Source organism: Heterocephalus glaber, unplaced genomic scaffold (assembly GCF_053883595.1).
Source record: "Heterocephalus glaber isolate CG9 unplaced genomic scaffold, H.glaber_assembly_v1.0 deba00000281, whole genome shotgun sequence".
Taxonomy (NCBI): Eukaryota; Metazoa; Chordata; class Mammalia; order Rodentia; family Bathyergidae; genus Heterocephalus; species Heterocephalus glaber.
In genome coordinates, this window is record NW_028258139.1 from 11,282,198 (window position 1) to 11,309,386 (window position 27,189).

Here is a 27,189-nt window from a genome sequence, read left to right on the forward strand (position 1 = left end):
ATCTCTTCCAGGAAATTTTATCAAAAGATACACCTCACTCATGTTGGTTATTTACATTCATCCACAAAACCCTACACTTTGCTCTAAAATAATGTATATTCATTTTTAGAAAACATTGGTATTTACAAGTCTGTGGCTTCTGTGAAGGTAAAAAACATGGATACTATCCAGAGTCTCTAGCATAGTTCTGGAGCATGGAATGAGTGCAGAAACAAGGTATAAGTTGTTTTAAGTGCTCCACAAAACAGATTTAAGTGACTGGGAGACTAGTGTCGACTGGGGCGATGTAGGCAAATTTCTAAGCAGGGAAGATGATTTGGTGTGAGCTATGAGAAAAGCATGGAACCTTGAAAGCAAGGGTATGGAAAAAAATATCTAAGACAGGACAGTTTTAACAAAAGAAAGGAAAACGTAATTTTGAACAGGTAGGTGTTTCTGGAGAATGAAAAGAAGTATAAAGGCAAATAAAATCAGAAATACATTTTAAGACAAAACTATGGAGGACTGAAAAAAACCATGGAATTTCTGAAGGTTTCCAAACATCCCTTCAACAAGATTAGATTACGTTCCTAATGAATGTCGGAAACTTATTTCTGTGAACTACCTGTTACAAAAAAAGTTCTGAAACACACTTGTGTATTATAAAGGTCACCTCAGTACTTTTATTCAGTGCATTTTCAACACAGTGATGTGGTTCAACTGTGTTCACTCTGACATATAGAAAAAAGAAAACAAAACCAGTAACACGAAACTTTATTATATTTCATGTTATAGGAGAGAACGTCATGACCTAAAACAAACATTTCTAACATCTGCCTTTTACCCAAAAGAGTGACACTTGGTCCTTTTTAAAGGACCAAAAGATCTTGGTCTTTTTTAAAAAGTTAGTAAATATTCATAATCATATCTGAATAAATGATACTTTTTGAAAAAAAGAGCTACCCTATTTTCACTATCTCTTAGTCTTTTAAAGATTTGTGTTTTTGTCTTTAGTTATATCAGTTTGTCTGTCATGTATTTTAATAATTTTCATGCTTTAAAATTAATTTTTTGTTATTATTATTTTTTTTTCTAAGATTAATTCTGTTTTTTACAAACCCATGTATCGAGGGGTGACTTTCGTTTTTTTGTTTGGTACCAGGGATCAAACTCAGGACTTTGCACTTGAGAGGCAGGCGGTAGAACCACTGAGCTAAATCCCCGGCCCGAGGGCTGACTTTCAATAGATTGCAGCAAGGAAGCTGCTCTGCTACAATGAAAACTCAACCCAGAAGCAGGTGTCTATGAATGGTTTAGGGCCAGGTTCTCCATGAATACTCATTAGGGGTGAGAGGGTGCCCTCCCTTTCCAGCTGTACCCTGTTTCCTAGGACTAAGGGTTCTCGGAAGCAGCCTCCAGTACTGGTTTATGCCTTTCATGTATTTTAAAACTGGGATCAGTGTATCTTAAGAATGCCTGTCTTACAAATTTTCTTCTTTATCATTATGATACGTCCTTTACTTCTGAGAATATTCTTTGGCTGGAAAATTCCTTTGTCTGATACTAAAATAGTCATGGCAACTGCTTCCAAAGGATATCTCTGTGTTTCTGTTATTATAAAACAAAACAACCCAGAGATAAACAACTTATGAGGAAAGGTATATTTTGGCTCACAATTTTGGAGGTTTTGGTCCATGGCCAATTAGCTGTTTGCTTTTGGGCCCATGGCAAGGCATTATATCACAGTGGGAGCACATGGTAGAGGAAGTCCTTATCTCATGACACGCAGGAGACAGAGAAAGAGAGAAAGAGTGAGAAAAAGATTCACACACACACACACACACACACACACACACACACACACAGACGGAGTCCAATGGATACATTCAGTGACCTTATTTCCTCTCAGAAGGCCCCATTCTTAAAGTTCCAACACTTCCCAATAGTACCTAAGGCTGGCAACTGAGCCTTTTGGGAAATTTAAGATCCACCATTATAGCAACATTTTTCCATTCTTTAATTTCAGCCTATCTGTATTTATTATTCTAGATCTTGCAGACAGCATATATATGGGTCTTGCTTCTATTCAAAATTCTAGCAATTGCTCTCCTTAGTGTTTAATCCATTTGATACTGATGTAAGTATTAATATAGGTGAATTTATATCTCTTACCCATTTGTCATTTCTTTTCCTCTTTTATTCCTTTTCTTTTTCTTCTAGGTAAATTAATTAATTTTATCATTATATTTTATTTCCTCTATTGGCTCAAGACTTAAAATTTTTTGTTATTTTGGTAGTTGATCTATTTGTAACAATATGTACCTTAACTGATGAAATTCCATTTAAATTAGAAACTAACACTTCACATCTAATACTCCTACTTCACAAATGTAACAACTGTACAATAGTAGAGATGGTCTCCAACTAATGATGGTTGACCTTTTTTACTTTCTATAGTTCAAAATTGATACATATTTGATAATAGTTATACTCAGAACTTTGAAGTTTGAACTTTTCCCTAGCTAGCAATACGAGGTACAATTCTCTCTTGTTATTTTGGAAGGGGCAGCAAGCTGAAGCTCCCAGTCATTCTTGTTATCATGAGGATATACAACTAATACTCGGTGGTGTACTGCTTTGCTTAGCTATTATTTTCAGTAGGTTAGGTATATTCAATGCATTTTTGATTTAGGATACTTTCAACTTATACTGAGTTTATAAGGAAGGACATAACTCCACTATAAGCTGAGGAACATTAATGTAATTTCGCTACCTAATCATTGGTACTGTTGCTAAATCTTTCATGCTTAGACACATTATAAACTCCATCTTACAGTGTTAATATTTTTTGCTTTAGGTGGATAGTTGGTCAACATATTTATCAAGTCTGGTATCCTTCATTCCTTCCTTTGTACTCATGTTCCTATTTGGTTTTTCATGTTTCTTTTCAGCTTGAAGAACACCCATTAGCACTTCTTATAAAGCATGTTTTCTAGAAATGAACTCTTTTTACATTTGTTTATCTGAAAATCTCTTAATTTAACTCTAGATTTTTGGGTGGTTCTTTTTTTTTTTTTTTTTTTTTTTTTTTGGTACCAGGGATCAAACTCAGGACCTCGTGCTTCCCAGGCAGGTGCTATGCCACTGAGTTAAATCCCCGGCCTTAATTCTAGTTTTTAAAGGATTTTTTTAAAAAAGCTTAGCTAGTTAAAGGATGTTTTTCTTTGGTCAGAATTTTAGACTGATAAGGTTTGTCTTTCAGTATATCAAAAGAAGTTAAATTTAAAAAACAAAAAGAAGTTACTTTTATAGCTAAATGGATGCACATTGAGGCAATACTCTTAAGTGAAATAAATAGGACACAAGTGTAAATACCGAATAGTTTCTCCAGTGTGAGAAACTAAAAGTGTAAATAAGGACTAAAAAGGTATAATAGCTAATGTGAAATAGGAAGGGGAAAAGGGGAAGCGGAAGTGGGAGGGGTAGGGAAAACGAAAGAAAGGAATGAAATTAATATGAGAATGAAAAAATGGAAACAAAGTCTTTGTAAATAGGGAGGGATGGAGGGGTTGAAGAGAGAGGGCAGGGGAATGCGGAAAAAATAAGAACCAAGAGAGATTATGTAAAGGTGCAAATTTCCAATGATGAATGTCATTATATTGTATACCTAAAATGTACCAATAAAACTAGTTTAAAAAAAAGAAGTTCCTTTATCTTTAAATCTACACTACTTTTTTTGGGGGGGGGGTACTGGAGATGGAACTCGGGTCCTTGAGCTTGTGAGGCAGGCGGCGGAACCACTGAGCTAAATCCCTGGCCCTCTACACTACTTTTGATGAGAAACTAGCTGTAACATTTTCCCTTTATTCTCTGGCTACTTTTCTTTTTCTACTTATATTTTGCCTCCAGCAATTGACTTTGGATGTTTCTAACTATAGTTTTAAAAAAATATTTATCCTGTTTGGTTTCACTGGGCTTATTATGATCTGTAAATAAAAGATTTGTGCTCATAAATTACAGAAGTATTTTGGCCACTATTTTTTCAAATATTTATTTCTGCCCATTCTTATTTTTATCCTGCTCATGTTCCAGTTGTATATATGTTAACACATTCGGCGTTGTCCTACTTGTCACTGTCCTTTCTCTTCTTGTTTTTCATACTGAGTTATTTCTAGTAATTTATTTTAAAGTTCATGACTTTTTCTTTTGATGGTTCTAATTTGCCAAGATCATTCAGTGAACTTTTCATTTCTCATTTCACAAATTTCCATTTCTACTAGCTTTTCCTTCTATGCTGAGATGTCCTACTGTCCCATCATCAATATAGCATGCTCTTTTAATTCTCTAGTGCATAGTGATACTTCATTCATGAACTTAATTCATTTCACAATTCTGAAAAAGATGGCCACATTCATGTTCATGCAGGAAAGATGGCCATGGTTGAGTTCAGAGTTCGCAAACAAAAACAAAATTTTGCCAAATGCTTCTGTCTGCAAATCATATTGTTCTCAAACAAAAAGTGTTTGTGAACTGAGGTACCACTGCACAGTATTTATAAGAGTGGCTTTAAAGCCTTTTTCTATTAAATACTTGGGACTTCTCTGAGGTGATCTCTACTGCACGCTCTTTTCTTCACTGTGATCATCTGTTACTGTTACTGCTAATATATCTGGGAATTTAAAAAATTCAATATAGGATATTGTGAAAGAGGTGCTAGGACTGATATGCTATGACTGAATTCTGTTCTTTTCTTAACAACAATGGTTTTTATTCTATCAGCTAATTCATTTATTAGTTGACTCCTTGGACTTTTGTAGACTAACATTTACCTTTTGTTAGGCTCATCTGTTGAAAGCACAGGGTATTTCCCAGTCCTCTCTGCTGTGGTAGGACTTATCCTCCAAACTTTTTTGGTGTATCATTTTGTTAACTTGATAAAGAGGTCATGGTCCCTATTTTGAAAACCTGCCTTTTCAGTGCTCGCTTCAGCAGCACATATACTAAAACCTACCTTTTCAGTTTTCTGTTATCTCAGAGCTAGGTAACTAAAGTTCTAAGAATTTCTCCACTCTGAAAGGGCAGATACTCCAAATTCTCCAGCATGTCTCTACCTCTAATATCACAATTCTACTACTATTTCTGTAGCATCTAATCTCTGATAAGCCTTGAATAGTCTCATCTAGTAAATGTGCAGCCTAATATTCAGCCAAATTTATGGACATCTGGCCTCCAACTTCTCTTCTGTACATTGTAGTCTCTGTACATGTGTTACTTTCCTGATTTACTCAGGGTATTTACAAATTCAGAATGAAAGGACCTCATCAGAAGATCACTTGGTCAAAGAACTATATAATTTATAAATACACAGAGATCTTAGAATTTAGAAAAACCTTTCAATTTCTGAATGAATAAACTCTACATCTGAAAGTCACTTGGCTTTTCAAATTAAAATAAGAAAACACAAATATGAATTTCAGTTGTATCATGCTTTGTAAATATGCCCTTATACACATTTCAAGGTGTTTTCAATACATTGTTTCATTTGATCCTCAAAATAAACTCACGAGATGGGTCTAAGTATTATTATCCCTACTTTATAGCTAAGCAAATGGCTCAAAATCTCTCTGTTACACAGAGCATCTTATATACTCTTGTAACCACCATTCTCTGACAGGATAAACTTATGATTAAACCAATGGCAGGGCGTGGGATTTAGCTCAATGGCACTGTGCCTGCCTCGTAAGTGCAAGGTCCTGAGTTTGATCCCCGTACCGGGGGTTGGGACCAAAACAGATGGCATACTTTTGGATATCTTCCATATTTACAGCTTGGGAGAAAGTTTTACATATTTGCAGAGTGAGTGATACTTTTTTGAGAGATGCTTTAAAAAAAAAGGTTCTGAAAGAACAAAGATTAATATACAAAAACAAAAGAACTCTGATACTGGTATAACCAGTTTTCCTGAAATGGGTATTACAATTAGTTTACGGCATTAAGTTACCTACCTGCAATAGTTAACCTTTCAACTGATTCATTTAAAGTTAGATGGGAATATAGTTGGTTCTATACTTCCAACACAAAAAAGAAATGAAAAGATAAGGAAGGATGACAATAATCTCTCTCCTTTTCCCCTGGAAGAAAGAAGATGACAGATATTCTTTATATCATCCCTATATAGGTGAGGATATGGTGCACACAGACTAAATATTAATAGGAGAAAAAGACTTTTAAGAGCTAGAAAAGAGAGGGATTCGAAGGGTGCTTTATTTGTAAAGTTCAGTGTTTTACTTGTTACATAGAGACAAGTCCAGCCATCTGACTGTGTTTTATTTGAAAAGACAATTAGGAGGTATGATTTTATTCTCCCTCAAAAAAATGATTTCTTCCATGTGAAGCTACATCTGGTACTAGAGAAAGGTAAGGGTTATTTAGAGTTATTTATATTTAATTCCAAGAAATTAAAAAAAGTTGAGGAAAACATTTAGTTAGAATTAATGCTCATGTCTCATCTTGTGGGAAGCTGAGCAAAATTTAAGGCCAGGAGGTGTTAAGGAACTCCAATAATTACCGTACTTAAAAACCATTTCCACCACTGTCCTGCAATAGCTTAAAGCTCCAATTAAACTATTATGTCTCAGGAGGCAAAAATGTTAGGAGCAGTCCAGAGCATAAATTTCTATAAAATGAACAGTATAAGAGGGCTGGATATTGGGGTAGGAAAAACAGAAGCAGAATCAGAGTTAGGCAAGATTAGGGAGGAAGTTTCAAGGGATAGCTGATTATAAACTTTGCTTTGCTTTATAATTTTAACTAGTAACCAATCCCTGTATAGCACATTTTGCTTTCTTTTTAAATTCAAATGTAGGAAATTTTTATATTAATTTATATGGATCATCAGAACAGAATACTGAACTTTTGTATTTTAGTACACTGTGACAAATGCCTTTAACTGCACTAAAAGTCCTTTATATGTCTGATGACTCAAAAAAAAGACCTTTGACAGAAGTACTGATAAACATGGCTTTGCAAAAAGTACATGTCCCTATGTACTGTAACTTGGAATGCATAAATTGCTTCTAGCATATAATCTGCATAACTAATGCTAAAATTTAGATGTAGATATCCCCCTCACAAAGCCTCATGGGATCATAGGTGGGGTCTGGTTGGAAGAGGCAGGTCAATGGGGGTATGGCCTGCAAGGGTTACCTGCCTTTCCTCACTTCTCCCTTTATTCTCTCTGCTTCCTGGCTGCAATGTCTCAAACAGCTTTTCCTCTACCATGCCCTTCTTTCATGGAGCCAACCAACTATGGACTGAAACCTCGACAAACTGTGACCAAAATAAACCTTTTCTCCCTTAAGTTGTGGGTGTCAAGTATTGTGTCTCAGTGACAAGAAAGTAACTAAAACAACTATTTACAATTTTGTGGTTAATTCAAAAGACTGTGTCATCATAAACAATCAAATGTGATTAAAAAGTGTCAGCAACCTTATAAAAATTTTAAAATGAAATACTATAGAATATCAAGAGAAAATAATTTAAAATATAGTTCCATTTTAACAATTTAGGGCATGGCAGATTCATCAGCTAAGTATACTATCCCCAAAGCCTGAACATTATAGCTATTTTTTATAGCTTTCTTAATTCCAAGTATATTCTACTTTGCTCTCCTAAAAGGCAAACATTTTTTAAATGTCAGAATTCACATAACTGCACCACATTCTTCTTAGGTACATATAAAAATTGATTTTGTTTGTGGAGAATTAAGACATTTTTTTAAAAAAACCAAAATCCAACTCTTAAGTATATAATTTTACCCCACAGAGGTTTGAATTTATCTATTTTACTAATCTCAGAAGACCAAAAGAAAGAAAAACAAGAGTCACTGTCACTGCCATCACTGCAACCAGTACAGTCATGCCTGAATTGAGAGGAGGTCCAGGCTGCCTTCACATCTTTCCCTCCTGCTGCGGGTTGCCCATGTACTGTGACTTGTTCCAAAAATCTAGTGACACATGGAAGACTGCTATGAATTCTAGGCATGCAGAGACAGACCACAGCTGATGATATTAACAAGGGATTTCAGAAAATGGCACTAAAGTGGTACCCAGATAAAACTTCTGAGAATAAGAAGCAACTGAGGCTTATGAGGTGTTATGAGATCCTAAAACATAGGTATCTAGTATAAGTGTGGCAAAGACGAGGGGCTGGGGATTTAGCTCAGGGGTGCTGCCGTCTGCCTAGAAAGCATAAGGTTCTGAGCTCAATTTCCAGTACCAAAAAAAAACGTGGAGGAGGAAGTACAAGTTACTTTGAGAGTCTGAGTTTAACTCCATGTTCTATAACCAAGATGATGTCTCCAGAAGCTTTTTGGGGGGAGGTAGCAGATTTTCATTCAACTTCCATGAAGACCTGATTGTCCTAAAAATATAGAAGACACTGGGTGAGCAGAGTAAGAGAGCTGGAATAGATTTTCTCCATCTTCAATAGATCTTCGTCTTTTGGAGATCTTCTTTTGGAACAGGATTTACTTCATTTGGATCATCAAGACACAGAGGTCTGATTCTCTTACAAATCATTTAGTAGTAAGAGGATAGGCAGCTTCTATATTAACTTCCATTAGATTAGTTAATGGCAGAAAAGTAACTACAAAGACAATTGTTGAGTACTATCAAGAAAGAATACAAACTGAAAAGGATGGCCAGTTAGTTTGTAATGATAGTGTAGGAGACGAAGGTGCTCTGTACAAGAGTGCTGCAGAGAGGCTGGTGTACTCTGCTGGTCCACTGCGCTAGTGTCCACTCAGGAATGAAGCTGCCTGGCCTACTGCCCTGAGCAGACATGCACTGTGCTTTATCAATGAGAAGAAGGAGGAACAGGACAAGATGTTAGTTGCTGCCATCTATGATCCTCCATGTGCTCAGCAGGATTTAAAAAAAGTTTTCAAGAAGAAGCAGCAGAAGCAGTGAAAGGAATCGAAGAAGTTAACCGAATAAAGTCACTAGGCTAGACTTGTAAGACACACAGGCACACTGCACCCAACAGATGGTTCACAACATTGCTTCATAGGTGGCTGTACACACTCTTGGTAGTAACAGCCTTTCACTATTCAGTAAGTAGAATTAGAAATATGATCAAGAATGGTCAGGTTAAGGATGTCAGAAAATGGAAGCTGATGATCATGGATGGCTGTGACAGAGACATAATGAGGAGCCATTTTTAGAAGGTGTTTATTGTTGTTTAAGACTGAGCTACAAGTCTATAGTCAAGTGAAACGTGGGTCCAGTTTTCTTACATCTTATGGATAAGAAACTAATACAAATGAAGATTAATTTATCCATGCACTTCACATCAGTCCACTGGAGCAGGAATTCTACACATTAAAATGTAATGGGACCACCCAATATTGCTTGGTGTCAGTTTCTTTTGCTGTATTTCTAGAATAGAGATGGGGGCCTAAGTGTTGTTATGAAGCTGTGGTCCATGACAAGAGCTTGTGGGGAGGGAGTACCAATGTTCTGCTGCTTTCCTGCATCTGGCAACATAACAGCGATCATCAGTTTTTTTAGAGAAGCCCTCACTATAAATAAAGCTATCATAGAATATATTGTAAAGTTACATTGCTAGTTTTACTTTGAGATGTTTTACTCTTTTGTCAAAAGTGGTAACACCTTAATAAAAACAAAAATCTGTTTGTGGTTGTAAGATTTAGCTTATAAATCATTCAAATTGAAGTGAAACATTTACCAGGTCATTGTTAATGACTTAGTCTATTAAGAATATATGTATTTTTTCTAAAGGAAAAACACTTCTAGATATTTAATCAGTACAAGATACATATCTGCTTTGCAGAAATAAAATGCTGCTTAGGGGTCACCGTATGACCACTCCCTGCACAGAGGAAGGGGCTTTTGGGGATCTGGGCCACCGGGCCACCATTCATCACTTCCAGCGGAGAGGAGGTGAGCCACAGGGGCGCCAACAGCACCCCCCCCGCCCACGCCTTCAAAGTGAGAAGACACGTAAACAAGTCTCAAAAACAGACTTCCAGAGCAACTACAGCAACCCCAAGGGGAAATCAGATGGAACATTCTGATACTCAATCACCCAGACTCCCTGAACTGGCAAGAAAAGAGGATCTGGAAAAAATGAAAGCAGAAATAATTTCTCAGATAACAGCAAAGATTGTGCTCATACTGCAAGGCATGATTAATAAATCTAGAGAGGAGCTGAAGAACATGATGGAATCCCAACATAGGAAACAAATGGAATCCATAAAACAGATGAAAATAGATTTCCAGGAGATTAAAAACTCCATTGAAAGTCTACACAGCAGAATGAGCCAATGTGAGGACAGAATTTCAGATATAGAAGACTGCAATTAGTGACCAGGAAAAGAAAAATTGCTTCAAAATTGTAAGGGACCACAAGAAATCAATCCAGCAGCTGCTAGATGATGCAAAGAACAATAACATAAGATTGATTGGAGTCGACAAAGAAACAGGAGACAGTGCAGATGACATAAAAAACTGTTCACAAAAGTAATAGCAAAAAACTTCTTCCCAAGCAGGGGAAAAGAACTTGACATACAGATAAGTGAGGCATATAGGACTCCAACTACCCTTGATCAAAAAAAAATCTACACATAGGCATATAACTGTTAAGATTCCAGAAACCCAACAGAAGAACAAAGTTCTACAAGCAGTTAGAGAAAAGAAACAAATCACACAGAAAGGAAAGCCCATCAGAATCACCTCTCAACGCAAACCCTCTCAATGCAAACCCTCAAGTCAAGAAGAGCTTGGAGAGACATATTCCAAGCCCTAAAGGAAAACAGCCTCCAACCCAGACTGATGTACCTTGAAAAACTATCTTTCAAAATTGATGGGAGAAATAAGATACTTTCATGAGAAACAACACCTTAGGAACATCATGAATACCAAACCAGCACTCCAAAAAATTTTAGACAATATCCTAGGAAAAGAAAATGAGGATCACAACCCCAGAAAGCACAGCAGAATGAATCCATCGGGCACGACAAGAAATTAAATGAAAAGGGGGAGAATCTAACAAAAAGAAAAAGTCATGACAATGATAGGTCAATACATATTAGTTATAACCATCAATGTTAATGGTCTCAATTCACCAATCAAAAGAAATAGACTGGCAGAATGGGTCAACAAGCAAGATCCAACAATATGCTGCATACAAGAAACATAATTCAAAAAGAAACTCAGAGACTGAAAGTTAAAGGGTGGAAAACAATACTCCATGAGATGGGAACCCGAAAAAAAGCAGGAGTAGCTATCCTCTTTGCAGATCAAGTGGATTTCAAACCAACACTGATGAAGAGAGACAAAGAGGGACACTACATCCATGTAAAGAGAACAATCCAACAGGAAGAGATGACAATCATAAATATCTATCCACCAAACACTAGTGCGCCCAACTTTATAAAACAAATACTAACGGACATGAAAAGTCATATATGAGCTAATACAATAGTAGTAGGGGACCTCAAAACCCCACTGTCACAGATAGACCAACTAGACAAAAAATAAGTAATGAAATACTAGAACTTAATCAAACTCTTGAACAAATGAACTTAACAGATGTTTACAGAGTCTTCCACACCACAAAATCTGAATACACATTCTTTTCAGCTGCACATGGGTCGTTCTCCAAAATAGACCACATACTCACTCGTAGAATGTGTTTAAGTAAGTGCAAAGGAACTGAAGTTATCACCTGTATATGATCAGACTACAGTGCAATGCAACTGGAGATCAACAGCACAAGAAACCGCAAGAATTTCATAAACACATGGAAATTGAACAACACAATTCTAAATAACCAATAGGTCATAGAGGAAATTAAGAAATCAGACAGTTCCTTCAATTAAATGACAATGACAATACAACATACAGGAATCTATGGGACACAATGAAAGCAGTCTTATGAGGGAAATTCATAGCACTGAATACTGATATTAGGAAAATAGACTGAGCCCAATTAAACAACCTGATGCTGAACCTCAAGCTTCTAGAAAAAGAAGAGCAGGACAAACCCAAAGCTCATACAAGGGAGGAAATTATAAAGACCAGAGCAGAAATCAATGCAATGGAGACTAAGACAACAGTACAAAAAATTAATGAAGCCAAGAGTTGGTTCTTCGAAAGAATAAACAAAATTGACAAACCCTTAGCCAACCTTGTCAGAAACAGGAAAGAAAAGGCCCAAATCCATGCAATTAGGAATGAAAGGGTGAAATTACAATGGACCCAGCAGAAATCCAGAGGATCATCAATACCTACTTTAAGAATCTATTTGTCAATAGGATGGAAAATACAGAAGAAATGGACAGATTCCTAGATACGTGTGAATTACCAAAGTTGAATAAAGAAGGCCTAAAATATCTAAATGACCCAATATCAATCAATGAAATTGAAAATGTAATTAAAAACTTACCTACTAAGAAAAGCCTGGGTCCTGATGGCTTCACTGCTGAATTGTACAAGACATTTAGAGAGGAACTACTGCCACTACTGTTTAAACTCTTCAATGAAATTGAAAGGGAAGCAATACTCCCAAATTCATTCCTGGAAACAAGCATCACCTTGATCCCCAAAGCAGAGAAAGACTTAACCAAACAAGAATTATAGGCCAATGTTACTAATGAACACAGATGCAAAAATCTTTAATAAGGCACTGGCAAATAGAATCCAGAAGATCATACACCCTAACCAAAGTGGGATTCATCCCAGGGATGCAGGGATGGTTCAACATATGCAAATCAATCAATGTAATACACTATATCAATAGAGCTAAGGACAAAATCCATATGATCATTTCAATAGATACAGAAAAAGCATTTGACAAAATCCAACACACATTTATGATAAAAACCCTACAAAAAATTGGAATACATGGTCTCTACCTCAATCTGATAAAAGCCATCTATGAAAAACCAACAGCCAATATCATACTAAATGGTCAAAAACTGAAATCCTTCACACTAAAATTAGGAACAAGACAAGGATGTCCACTATCACCACTCCTGTTCAATATAGTTTTGGAAACATTAGCCATGGCAATTAGACAAGAGAAAGAAATAAAAGGAATAAAGATAGGAAATGAAGAAGTCAAATTGTCATTATTTGCAGATGACATGATACTCTATATAGAAGACCCAAAGAATGCCACCAAAAGTCTACTAGGCTTAATAACCAAATTCAGTAGAGTAGCTGGATACAAGGTCAACACACAAAAATCAATAGCTTTCCCCTGCATGAACAAAAGACTCACGGAGACAGAAATAGGGCAAACAATTCCTTTCACAATAGCATCCATAAAACTGAAATACCTAGGAATCAACCTAACAAAAGAAATCAAAGACCTCTTCTCTGAAAACTATAGCACTCTGAAAAGAGAGATTGAAGATGATATCAGAAAATGGAAGTACATCTCTTGCTCCTGGGTAGGAAGGATCAACATAGTGAAAATGGCCATATTTCCAAAACTGCTATATAAATTCAATACAATCCCAATTGAAATCCCAACACCATACTTCACGGACCTTGAGAAAACAATCCAAAAATCCATTTGGAACAAGAAGAGATCCAGAATAGCAAAAGCAATTCTAGGCAAGAGAGACATGGCAGGGAGTATCACAACCACCAATGTGAAACTATACTACAAAGCTACTGTGATAAAAACAGCATGGTACTGGCAAAGAAACAGACCCAAGGACCAGTGGAACAGATTAGAAGATGCAGAAACAATGCCAGACACACTCAGCTACCTCATCTTCGATAAAGGAGCCAAACACCCTCACTGGGGAAAGATAGCCTCTTTAATAAATGGTGATGGAAAAACTGGATTTCAACTTGCCAAAGATTAAAACTAGACCTATATCTCTCACCATGCACTAAACTAAAATCAAAATGGATTAAAAATCTAAATATTACAACAGAAACACTGAACTGGCTAGAACAGAGGTTAGGTAGAACTCTTGAAAACATTGGTGTAGGAAAAGATTTTAGGAACAAAACCTCAGTTGCCTGTGAACTAGCACAAACAATCAACAAGTGGGATCTCTTCTTATTAAAAAGCTTCTGCACAGCAAGAGAAACCACCAACAGTGTGAAGAGACAACTCACAATGTGGGAAAAAATTTCCACCTGCTGCTCCTCAGACAAAAGTCTCCTGTCTAGAATCTTTAAAGAACTTAAAAAAATTAGACCTCCCAAACTTATAGACCCAATCCGAAAATGGGCATCTGAAATGAACAGACATTTCTCAGACAAAGAAGTAGAAATAGCAAATGAACATGGTAATTTGAGAGATGCAAATGAAAACAATGCTGAGATTCCGCCTCACTCCAGAAAGAATGGCTTTTATCATGAAATCAACCAACAACAAATGCTGTCAGGGCTGTGGGGAAACAGGAACCCTGCTCCACTGCTGGCGTGAGTGTAGACTGGTGCAACCACTGTGGAAATCAGTATGGAGCTACCTCAAAGAACTAGGACTGGAAGTCCCATTTGACTCAGCTATTCCCTTGCTGGGGATCTTCCCCAGAGAATTAAAAGAATCATAGCACAGTGATATATGTGGACCCATGTTCACAGCAGCACAATTTGTAATAGCTTAAAGTTGGAAGCAGCCCAACTGCCCATCTACTGGAGACTGGACAAAGAAAATGCGGTGTTTTTTTAATATAAAATGGAGTACTATTAGCCATAAAAAATGAGAAATTAAGACATTTATAGCCAAATGGATGCACATTGAAGCAATACTCTTAAGTGAAATAAATAGGACACACATGTATAAATACTGAAGTTTTTCTAGTGTGAGAAAGTGAAAGTGTAAATAAGGACTAAATCGTGTAATAGATAATGTGAAATAGGAAGAAAAGGGGAAAGGGGGAAGGGGAAGTGGGAGGGGTAGGGGAAAAGAAAGAAGGGAATGGAAGTAATAAAAGAAAGTGAAAAATTGGAAACAAAGTCTTTGTAAATAGGAAGGGATGGAGGGGTTGAAGGGAGGGCAGGGGAAGGGGTAAAAATAAGAACCAAGAGAGATTATGTAAAGGTGCAAATTTCCAATGATGAATGTCATTATATTGTACGCCTAAAATGTACCAATAAAATAAAATTTAAAAAAAATTCTGCTTAGAGATTCTCTTTAAATATTTTTTATTTTTGCACTCAAATGTATTTTCTGTTGATATATGGAATGTTCTGTACAATGCTGTATGATTGTACTGTTCAAGTTAGATACTTTTTTAAAAATCTGGACTTAGCCAAATATATTTGACCATGTTAAAATAGCATCGTTGTTATTAAATTTTGATTGCATTAAAAAAAAAAAAAAAGACTGAGCTACTCCAGGAGTCAGAAATCACAAAATGATCATATTTCAGGTCTCTGGGGTCACTTTACTCAGTGACTGGGTAGGAGACAGCCACAAGAGACAGTTACGGAGGGGGGATGGGCTAGTTATAGACCCCCTGAAAAGTTAAGTAATGCCAGACTCAGGCTGAGAAGAACATGGTGGTTTTGTCCTCTCTGGTAAGAAATCAGGCTAGTTTTATGAGATTTTCTGAGGAGCTGGGTCTCATAGTGCTGGGATTAAGTCCTGTGAACTACCTAACCCCTTCTGCTATCTACTTCTAGGACAGAACTCAGTGGACTGTTGGCTGTAACCATCTGCCAATGTGATCAGGGATACATCTTGGCTTAGACGTCTACCACACTGAGGGCAGTGTATGGACAGAGGGAACTCTGGAGGAAGACAGACACTTCAAGCATAAAGGCAGCTGCAAAGCTAGATGGATATACCAGTGACTTGGGGTGCGCAAAAGGTCACAGACACTTAAAACCCAACGGAGTGAATACAGTCCTCAGGGAGAAAACACATCATTGGCCAATTACCTGGAATGGGAAAGGTGGGGCAGGACTCAACAATATTCAGCAAAAAGTGGGTATGGTAACACCATAACCCTTCATTGTGATGCAGTATCTCCTCTCCCACATCAGGCAGATTCTAATAACTCAAGCCCCAGAAAGAAAATTCTCACCGAGATACCTCACAGCAGAGCCATTTTTTTGGACTCTTTTTTGTGGTGTTTTGTTGTTGTTAGTTCTTTTTTGTTTTATTCTTTTTTTATTTTTCTTTTTCTTGTTATTTTTCCTGTCAGCTTTACTTAGTTCCATTTACTTTCTTTTATTCTTTGATTGGATTTTTACCTCACTTTTCTCTCCTCCTCCTTGTAATTTCCCTTCTCTTTCTTTTTGAAAATTTACTTCTTCCTTTTTCCCTTTCCCCACTCCCTCCATTTTTATTATATTACTATTAAGCTTTATTATTTTTTAGTTACAGCAAACAAAAGAAACATGAGACAGAAAAGATGCCTCCAAAACCTCTTAACTCTCCAAAAGTTGATCACATGGACACTGAAGTAGAGGAAGTTACAGAGAAAGAATTAAAAAAACCAAATGATCAGACTGTTTGAAGAGATCAAAGATGAAACATATAAACAAATTCTTAAGATGTTTAGCAAACTTGAAGGGGATTTAAATGAACAGTTAAATCATTAAATAGTCAAATGTTCATCAAACTTAAGGAACAATACGCTGACTGAGTTAAACAAGAGAATACAAAATATGAATGGTCATTTTGTTAAAGAATGAGAAATTATGAAAAGAAATTACGTAGAAATTTACAATACAAAAATGGAAGGGAAAACATGGGTAACAGATTTGAGCAATGTGAGTTTGAAACTTGAAAACAAGGTTGATGAAGTAGATTACACAGTTGGTTATACCCTAAAACCAAGAAGACATGCGGGAAGCTGGATCCAACAGCTGCTAGATGACTCAAAACAAAACAAAAAAGAAACAACTCCCCAGAAAACAAAGTCAACCGACCAACTTCAGAATTGCAAGGACAAAGGAAAAATCAGAAGATGACTCAAAAGGTATAAAAAAGTTATTCACCGAAAACATAGTAGAAAACTTTTCTAAATCTAGGGAAAGAATTCAACATTTAAGTATAATGGCATATAAACTCCAAAGAGTCACAATCAGAAAAGAAACTTTCCATAATAAATCAAATCAAAATCCCAAAAAATTCAACAAAAAGAGAATACTAAAAGCTATCAGAGAAAAACAGGGAGTAACTTAAGGCAAACTCATCAGAATAGCTGCAGATCTCTTAGCACAAGTCCAGGAGAGCTTGGAGTAGTTTTTCAAGCCCCAAAAGAAAACAACTGTCAACTGTGAATTCTATATCCTACAAAATTAGCCTTCTAAATAGATTGGAGAAGTAAAGAATTTCCATGACAAAGAATCCCTAAAGAAATACAGGACCATGAAACCAGCACTGCATAAAATACTTAAGTGAATCTTACCCAGAGATAGGGAAGCCACCAGCACCAAAAAGCCCAAAGAAAACTATACATACCTAACTGGGAGAGTACTTAAAAGAAAAAAAGAAAAAAAAAAAAAGTACTGGAAAAGTAAAGCAATGACTGGAGTCATTAAGTACCTTAAAATAATAAATTTCAATGTAAATGGTCTTAAGTTTCCAATCAAAACAGACTGGCACTTTTGATGAAAAATAAAATCCAGCACTCTGGGAGGCTGAGGCAGGAGGATTTTAAGTCTGTACCTAGCCTGGGCAACTTAGTGAAAACCAGTCTTTAAGAAAAACAAAAACAAAAACAAAAACAAAAACAGCTGAGGATGTAGCTCAGTGTGAAGGGCTTGGATTCAATCCCTATATAGTACATTAAAAAAAAAAATCAACCATATGTTGCCTGCAAGAGACATACTTCGTCCACAAGGAATTACATAGGCTGACAGTGAAGGACAGGAAACAATATTCCATTCAACCAGAGCCCAAAAGCAAGCAGGAGTATCTACCTGATTTTCATAAACTACAGACTTCAAACCAAAACTGATTAGGAGAGACAAAAATGGGCTTTACGTACTGTAAAAGGAACAACTTAACAAGGAAGAAAAAACAACTGTAAATATTTATGGACTAACGTTGGCACAAAAACCTAACAGCCTTGCACTGTGGCCTACCATAATCACAGGTAACCACAACATTTGCTCGCTCCACTCTCCAGCTGCTATCACCGTAATCATGCCCCATGAAAATTTAAGCTAAATATAAAGGTAAGATCCTCCCTCAGCTACTCTATTATTCAGGCATTCAAAATTTATTGATAGCTCAAAGTAATGACATAGAAGAGCAGGCTGTGGCAAAATGGCTGGGGAAGTAGGCCTGACCAATTAATTACAAGATCCCAGACACATGTGCAGAACAGGTCCCAAAGTCCTGCACGTGGACTTCTCATGAGAACTCAAAATAGGTTTTCAATAGGATGGCCTAGACCTAACATCAGCCTGAGGTGTAGGATCCAACCACCACCTCTCAGGATCCACATGTAGAAGTTCTTGAGGGTTTCAAGATCTGGACAGCATAAAAGGAGAGGTGAGCCATGAAGAGCTTGCTATGGTGCCTTTTCCTCAGGATAGCCCACCCTGTTTTCTCCAGAGTGTTCTTTTATCTTGCTTTTTACCCTTTTACTTGGCCCAAGCTCACTCTGCAGAGCCAGTTTCTCTCCCACACTTCACTTTTACCTTCTTGAATAGACTCTATCACTGTTTTTTGCTCCCTTTATTAAATTTTTTGTTCAAGACAAGAAGACCCTGGAAGCTTAACTCCAGAAGGAGAGGTGAGCAACCCAGAACCTGGTAATGTTTAGTTGGTAAGCCACTTTTAGAAGCAGGCTAACTGGTAATAGTAATAGAAAAAAGGAGATGGTGATGACTTAAAGCATGAGTTAGGTGAAACACATCTGTTTACTTTAGCCAGAGAGAGACTGTGTATTTAGGCAGAGAAGAAGGAAATTATAGAAAGTAAGCAATGATTACATGAAAATTAATAAAACACTAGAGAGACCAATATTTGATATCTGTGACAGAGAAAAGAATGTGACCCCATAAGAAAGATAGATTACCTCTGAGACAGAAAAGAAGTCAACAAAAACACAGATAACTGTTGACTTAATGCAGGAAACTAAGGGAATGCAGGAAAGACCTGGTCTCAGTAGAATGGGGGTAGGGCCTTTAGGCAACGGTGAAGGTTGTTAATGGTAAAGGAGATAGTACTATTATGGGAAGCTAAGTTAGACAGAAATTAAGAGGCTAGGCCTTCTCGGAGGGAGTCAATGTAGAAGATGAGAACACATCAAAATTGTGGCTGGAGGAGCAACTGAAGAAGGCAAGACCTCCAGATTAAAGTCACAAAGGCCAGATTTATATACTTCCCTAAGGGATAAATAGAAGCTTGAGGGTGTACTGTAATTGGTACCACCCTTTTGTGATTTTCCAAAGAAACAGACCGTTATTATATCACTAGGGGTGGGCCATCCTCTCCCACTTACTACTAAGACTACTAAGACTAAAACTAAAGATAAAGACTAAGACTATAAATTAATGATCGAGGTTAATGATGTCATCCATATGCCCTTGCTACATGCCCTGCTTCACTAATGGATCAGTATCAGCTAAGCAGCTATACTTCTAATCTTATTGGTTGATTATAGTTTGACCCATGTATCTACCTCATGACTTTGTCCTATAAAACATTCTCAGAGAGATGACCTCAGCAGCAAGCCACTCAGGATCCCTTCTGTCTCTCAGGAGCTATTCCTCTTTCCCAGTGCCCACTAGTGTGTGTCTCATTCCTTTGAGCACCCACACACTTCTCTTGAATGCATCCTATCTCTCTCTCAATAAATCTTTCCCACTATTAACCTCCATTGTTCCTTGGAATTCATTCTTCAATTTCGAGGAACATGAATTCAACACATCAGGTTGGGACTTATAACTCTCCTATATCAGTACCACTGGATTTTTAAAGACACATACTTGTTCTAAACATAAGACGACACAGGAGAAAAGCAGCATCTATTATGAACTAGTAGAAATACGTACTTCACAACAGTATATAATCTCAGGAATACACAAGATGTGGAGCAAGTAGGAAAACGAGATAGAGTACAGCTTTGCTGAAAGAAACAATTTTGTAAAAATTAGCTTCTAGTATGGCAAAATGTTAAATCTCATGGACAGGTACAAAGGAATTCACTATACTATTCTGTACTTTTGTGTGCCTGTGGGTATGTTTATAATAAGAGGTAGTTTTACAAACTGCCGAGTCTTCATACCATCTCAGATCCAACAGTCTGCTTCCCCAATTAGCTGACCAATTTATGTGAACTTTAGAGATACTAGAGATTTCAGAAAGGCAATTAGATACAGATAAGTACACACTAAAGTACTTCAAAATTCATTGAAAAAAAGTTAAATAATTCTCTTTGATCAAGATTTGTAGTACTTTTCACCAAGTTCTAGAGAGTAAGAGATACAAGCTAGCATTACAATTAGGCTGTTTTAGGAGTAAAACAAAGCAAGAAGATGAAAGCCATGAGGAAAAATATTTCTACTAAGGATGTGCCCAAAGAAGGTTTCAAACACTTACTTCATCTCCAGAACTTCCTCCAAGTGTTTCCTTCTCTCTGCCCGAAGATTGGTCAAATGAGTTTCCTTTTCTGCCAGAGACTGCTGGGTGGAGGACAGCTTTGCTTTCATGGACTCTAGTTCCTGTCTGACTTTTTCCATGGCAATCAATAGCTCTTCCACCTATGATAAGTACGGTAAAGAGAAAAAGAGAACATTGTGATCAATTAATGTCAGAGGAAGCGGGTCACAGGCAATTCCTGGGCCCCCCAAATTTGAGGATACTCTACATAATATCACATAGAAGGAGGAGGGAGTTTGGGGGGGATGAGATAAATTAAAATAAAATTTATTTTTTAAAAACCACATAAAAATTTCTATATTTTTCCCAGATCAGTCATATACATTAAGATATAGCAGATAAAGATATCCCAACACAATTATTTTAAGTTTATGTCAGAAAGAAATAATATACATATATACATATATATTATATATTTATGTGTGTGTGTGTATATATATATATATATATTAGTTTTTTGGAAAGGGCATATAAGTCACAGTTCAAGAAGGTACACTGTGCCATATATAATCCAGTTTATAGATTTTTGCTTGAAAATGGTTTAGAAATTTTCATGCATATCACCTAAAATACAAATATAACACATAATAAATCACATAAAATACAAATATTAACAAAAACATAAATATTGTAGGATTTTTAGGAAATAAAGGTCATGAATTTGACCAACAGATTCAGAATATAAATAGGGGTTTTTATGAAAGGCAGCCAGGAAAAAACAAAAACAAATGAGAACATATGACTAGACAGAAAGGAGATAGAATCCTTTAAAAAGACCCCGCCAAAATCAACCAAGGTAAAAATAACAACGTTAAAACATAAGAAAAAAAACATAGCAAAGTATGTATTTTATCAGTAGTTACTGATTGTTTACTAAATCAAAATTATTTAAACATGTTCATTTTAATTCAGAAGCAAAAACTATGTTGATGAGAACGTGTTATCACCAAAATGTAACTTCAGCCAGGTAAGCACATAGCCAACTGTACCAAAGACAAGAATTTTTATCAGGATGCAGCGTGCCAAGAAAAAATCTTGGTGACAAGTCTATTCAGAAATAGAGGTGAGAAAGGCAGATGTGGGATATTTGTTATTCATCGCTCCTACATTAAGTCAATTTGTGTGATACTCTGGATGCAGAACTGTAATATGACATAACAGAGTTGTTCATAGATCCACAGAAATTAGAGAGGCATATCTAACCATATCTTGTGTTGACTGGTATCAGCTGCTAACGCTGGTAGAAGGAGACGACACATTTAGGTTTTTGGCACCTGTGTTACTTTATGCTTTACAGAAATGGTGACAGTCCATTTTTCTATAAGAATATATTGTTATGTAGGTCTCCTCAGATAAGTATTCACATCTGCAAGTTTTGTAAGTATATATATAAGTAATTGCCATTCTGAGAACTGATGATCCCATTTTATCAATTTCATTCATGTAAAATCTTGTCTAAAGTTGGGTACAAACACTGTATCAAGGTTCTTACAATAACACAAATTCAGTAGTGGAAAAGGCAGTATAAAATATGAAATATATTCCAAACATGGTAGTCCATATTCATAATCTCAGCACTCAGGGGGCTGTGGGAGGAGTATCGCATGAGTTCAAGACCAGCCTGGGCTACATAGTGAGTTCAAGGGCAGCCTGAACTGCACAGCAAGACCCTGTCTCAAAAAACAAAAATAAACCAAAAATAAAAAACAAACAAGCAAAAAAAACAAAACTCAAAAAAAATCCCAAAAAACAAAACAACATGAAACACAGGATATTCCATCCTTTACAGAATTAACTAAATAATTTCAAGAAGTTTTCCTAGCATCTATCTTTTATCACTGTATGTAACAAATGGTATCAAACTTGGAGATACAGCTTATATAACTTGGAGATACACATACACAAGCATGTATAAATAACTGACTCCTCCTTTTTCTCCCCAGAAGGAAGCAAACTCTATTCCTATTTCCATACATCTAAATTTTTGGTAAACATTGAAATACAACATATATAAAATGAAAAACTCAATCAATGTACAGCTTGAAGAAGCATCTCCAAGTAAACAAATCTATATAACTAACACACAGATCAATAAATAGAATATTACTAGAACACTAGAAACCGCCTCATATCTACTTTCCATATAAGGGAAATTTTCCTTTCCCACACTCTGGATTATTATTCATTTAATTTTGTACAAATGGAATTATGTGGCATACAATTTTACAGATATTTCACTCAGTATTGTATTTGTGAAGTTTGTCCATGTTTTTGGGTAAAATTACATTTCAGTAATTCTCAAAACTGTACGATATTACAACTTTGCAAGAATACCAAAATTTATTTAAGATTCTTTAGAGAAAGAGAAGTTTTTAACTTTAATGAAGTTAAATCAATTTTTCTTTATATTTTTATATGTTCACAGCATTTTATATGCTGAATAAGATTATGTCTACCTCATTATCATGAGGGTATTTTTCCATCCTTTCTTACAAATCCTTTATTGTTTCATGTTCAGATATACAGTATACATGTAACTGATTTCTGTTTACATTCTAATGTTCATCATAATTCATTTTTTATCAATATGGATAGTCAACTGAGTCAGGACCATAAATGGTTATGAGGTCTTCAACAGTCATGGTTAGAAGAACTCTGCACTTATTCCACAAAAGATCTATCAGAAATTATTTAAAGACTACTTACAAAGTTAGGAAAATTCAACAATGCTTCATACTGCATAAAACCACCTTTAAATGTTGTAAAAGAGCAATATGAAATTTTGTAGGCATATGAAAATATATCACATATACGTATTAAAAAGTAACATAAAACGCACATCTATATACAGTAGTCAACATCCAGGAGGAGCAAGATACAATGACACTCCAACAGCACTGACCATTCTAGCACTTAAGGCTTACCACTAAACTGAGAAAGCGCCTTGGGAAAAATGGCTAATTCCAAATTTGAGGCAAAAACGTACAAATGATCTTTGCACATTTTGAGAGAGAGAGGGAGGGAGGGAAACGAGAGGGACTGAGAACAGAGAGAAAAAGGTATCTGCAGAAAAACACTTAAAAATTCCATACCCTCTATGAATATAGATGCAAAATTCCTGTATAAACACTGGTATTTATTCAAAGAATGTCCTTTGATTTAACATAAAAAAGCAATCACTTTAACAGTGTATTAATAGGATAGTACAAAAATTATATGATCAATAAATGCAGAAAAAGCATTAAAAACTTGCCAACAACCCTTTCTTGGTAAAACATTTGAAAAATAGGAATAGAAGAGAACTTCCTCAACTAATAAAGAACATCTATGGTGAAAAAAACAGTGTTTCCCTCTAAGACCAGGCCCAAGAACAAGATCAGGATATTTGCTCTCACTGTTTCTATTTAACATTATACCAGAGATGATATCCAAGAAAATTGGGACATGCAAACAAATTTGAAGTTATACACATTGGAAAGAAAGACACAAACCAAAACCAGCTGAAATGACATATTCTTATATAGAGAAAAATGATAAGTAATCTTTCTTATAGCCAAAGTCATATGGAATGTCTTACGTGGCCTTACTGATAGAACTAAGGGTTTCAATTATTCATTCATCTGTAGTAACATGCACCCACAGCTTGCCATGGTCTCCCTGGGGACAGACACCCTTTAATTCTGCCTAGCCTATGTGTCTTGCTTTGGGCAATGAGATTTTTCACTTATCTGATACAAGCTGAGGCTTAAAATCTGTGTATTTGGGTTGCACTTCTGCCAATGCCAATGGAGTAACACACAAAGTAGCTGCTGCAGGAGCTGTGTTCCAGAATGAGCCATGTGGAGCAGAGACACTTTTTTTTGTATTTTTCAGAATTATTTTAGTAAGACTAAAATTATTTCCTGTAAATTTACTAAAAGTCACCAGTATAAATCTCTAGGCTTAAAATTTGTGGGCAAAGTTTTTATTACTCATGTTTTCAGGGTTTTTAAAATTTCATATTTAGTTGGCTTTGCTAAATTCCATTTTTCTTGGCATTTGGTCATTTAGTCTAAAATTTCAAATTTACCAACAAAAGGTATCATTGGTATCTTTTTTAATCTCTGCATGACTAGTAGTTATGAATATATAATCATTCTAAATGTTGTTCATTGTGTGTCTTTCTCCCCCGCCCCTTATAGTCTCACAAAAGGATAGTCAATTTTCTTAGTGTTTTCAAAGACACAATTTTGGGCTTTGTGGGTTATTTTTTAAAAAGGGTCTTCCCCACTGCAGACAGGCAGGTCTGCCCACACCCTACGGAGGTCCCCAGTCATGCGGAACACACCAAATCAGCCCGCTGCAGACAGGCAGGTCTGTGCACGCCCTACAGAGGTCCTGAGTCGCCCGGAAGACACCGAATCACCCCGCTGCAGACAGGCAGCCACCTGATTCCACACTACAAATACAGAGAGGACACCAGACCACCAGACCAAGGTACTGAATCCCGCTGTTCCCGGCCCAGAGGGAGGGGCTTCTGAGCCGTCGACCCACTGCTCCTGGTCCAGAGGAAGGGGCTTCCCAATCACCATCCCTCCTGCTGCTCCCAGCCCAGAGGAAAGGGCTTTTGGACCACCTTCTGTCCCGCTGCTCCTGCCCCAGAGGAAGGGGCTTCCAGGCCACCATCCCTCCCACCACTCCCAGCCCAGAGTGAGGGCCTTCTGAGCCACAATCCCACTGCTCCTGGTCCAGAGGAAGGGGTTTCCCGGCCACCATCCCTCCCCCTGCTCCCAGCCCACAGGAAAGGGCTTTTGGGTCACCATCCCTACCGTTGCTCACGGCCCCTGGCCCACCTCACCCAGCTCAGAGGAGGTAATCCGTGCAGGCGCTAACAGCCCCCCCCAGTAGAAATGAGAAAAAACGTAAATAAGTCTCAAAACCAGACTTCCAGATCACCTACAGCAACCCCAAAGGGAAATGAAATGGAACACTCTGATACTCAACCACCTGGACCTACTGAACTGGCAACAAAAGGAGATCTGGAAAAAATGAAATCAGAAATAATTTCTCAGATAACAGGAGAAATTGTGCCCCTAGTGCAAGACATGATTAATAAATCTAGAGGAGCTCAGGAACATGATGGAATCCCAACATAAGAAACAAATGGAATCCATAAAACAGATGCAAATAGATTTCCAGGACATGAAAAACTCCACTGAAAGTCTACACAGCAGAATGAGCCAATGTGAGGACAGAATTTCAGATATAGAAGATAAGATTGCAATTAGTGACCAGGAAAAGAAAAATTGCTTCAAAATTATAAGGGAACATGAGAAATCAATCCAGCAGCTGCTAGACGATGCAAAGAATAACATAAGACTGATTGGGCTCAATGAAGAAACAGGAGAGAGTAGAGATGACAGAAAATATGTCTCCACAGAAATAATGGCAGAAAACTTCCCAAGCAGGGGAAAAGAGCTTGACATACAGATAAGTGAGGCATATAGGACTCCAAATACCCTTGATCAAAAAAAATCTACACATAGGTATATAATTGTTAAGATTCCAGAAACACAACAGAAGAACAAAGTTCTCCAAGCAGTCAAAGAAAAGAAACAAATCACATACAAAGGAAAGCCCATCAGAATCACAGCAGACTTCTCAACACAAACCATCAAGGCAAGAAGAGCTTGGAGTGACATATTCCAAGCCCTAAAAGAAAACAGCCTCCAACCCAGATTGATGTACCCTGAAAAACTATCTTTCAAAGTGGATGGAGAAATAAGATACTTTCATGACAAAGAGCACCTTAGGAACTTCGTGAATACCAAACCAGCACTCCAAAGAATTTTACACAATAGCCTAGGAACAGACATTGAGGATCACAACCCCAGGAACCAAAGCAGAATGAACCCATCTGGGATGACAAGAAATTAAATGTAAAGGGGGAGAACCCAACAAAAAGAAAAAGACATGGCAATGACAAGTTGATATGTTTCACTTATAACCATCAACGTTAATGGTCTCAATTCACCAATGAAAAGAAATAGACTGGCAGAATGGGTCAAGAAGCAAAATCCAACAATATGCTGCATACAAGAAACACACTTAATTCAAAAGGAAACTCATGGACTGAAAGTTAAAGGGTGGAAAACAATACTCCATGTGATGGGAACCTGATAAAAAGCAGGAGTAGCTATCCTCTTGGCAGATCAAGTAGATTTCAAACCAACACTCATTAACAGAGATGAAGAAGGACACTACATCCTTGTAAAGGCAACAATCCAAGAGGAAAAGATGACAATCATAAATATCTATGCACCAAACACTAGTGTGCCCAACTATATAAAACAAATACTAATGGACATGAAAAGTCATACATGCACTAATACAACTGTACTGGGGGACCTCAACACCTCACTGTCACAAATAGATAGATCAACTAGACTAAAAATAAGTAATGAAATACTAGAACTCAATCAAGCTCTTGAACAAATGAACTTAACAGATGTTTACAGAGTCTTCCACCCCACAAAATCAGAATACACATTCTTCTCAACTGCAAATGGGTCATTCTCCAAAATAGACCACATACTCACACACAGAACATGTTTA

General features: G+C 36.8%; 1 protein-coding gene across 28 annotated transcripts in view; it reads right to left on the reverse strand.

Annotated features, from left to right (window-relative positions):
• Erc1 (ELKS/RAB6-interacting/CAST family member 1) overlaps positions 1 to 27,189 on the reverse strand; it is a 510,100-nt gene that overhangs the window by 194,309 nt on the left and 288,602 nt on the right. For all 28 annotated transcript variants that reach the window (XR_015439770.1, XR_015439760.1, XR_015439764.1 and 25 more), the window contains one exon: positions 20,536 to 20,696. Coding sequence is in view for 22 of the 28 variants with exons in the window: in XM_087182771.1 (XP_087038897.1) it covers positions 20,536 to 20,696 (161 nt within the window). In the remaining 6 variants the exon portion in view is untranslated. The remainder of the gene's footprint in view (positions 1 to 20,535; positions 20,697 to 27,189) is intronic.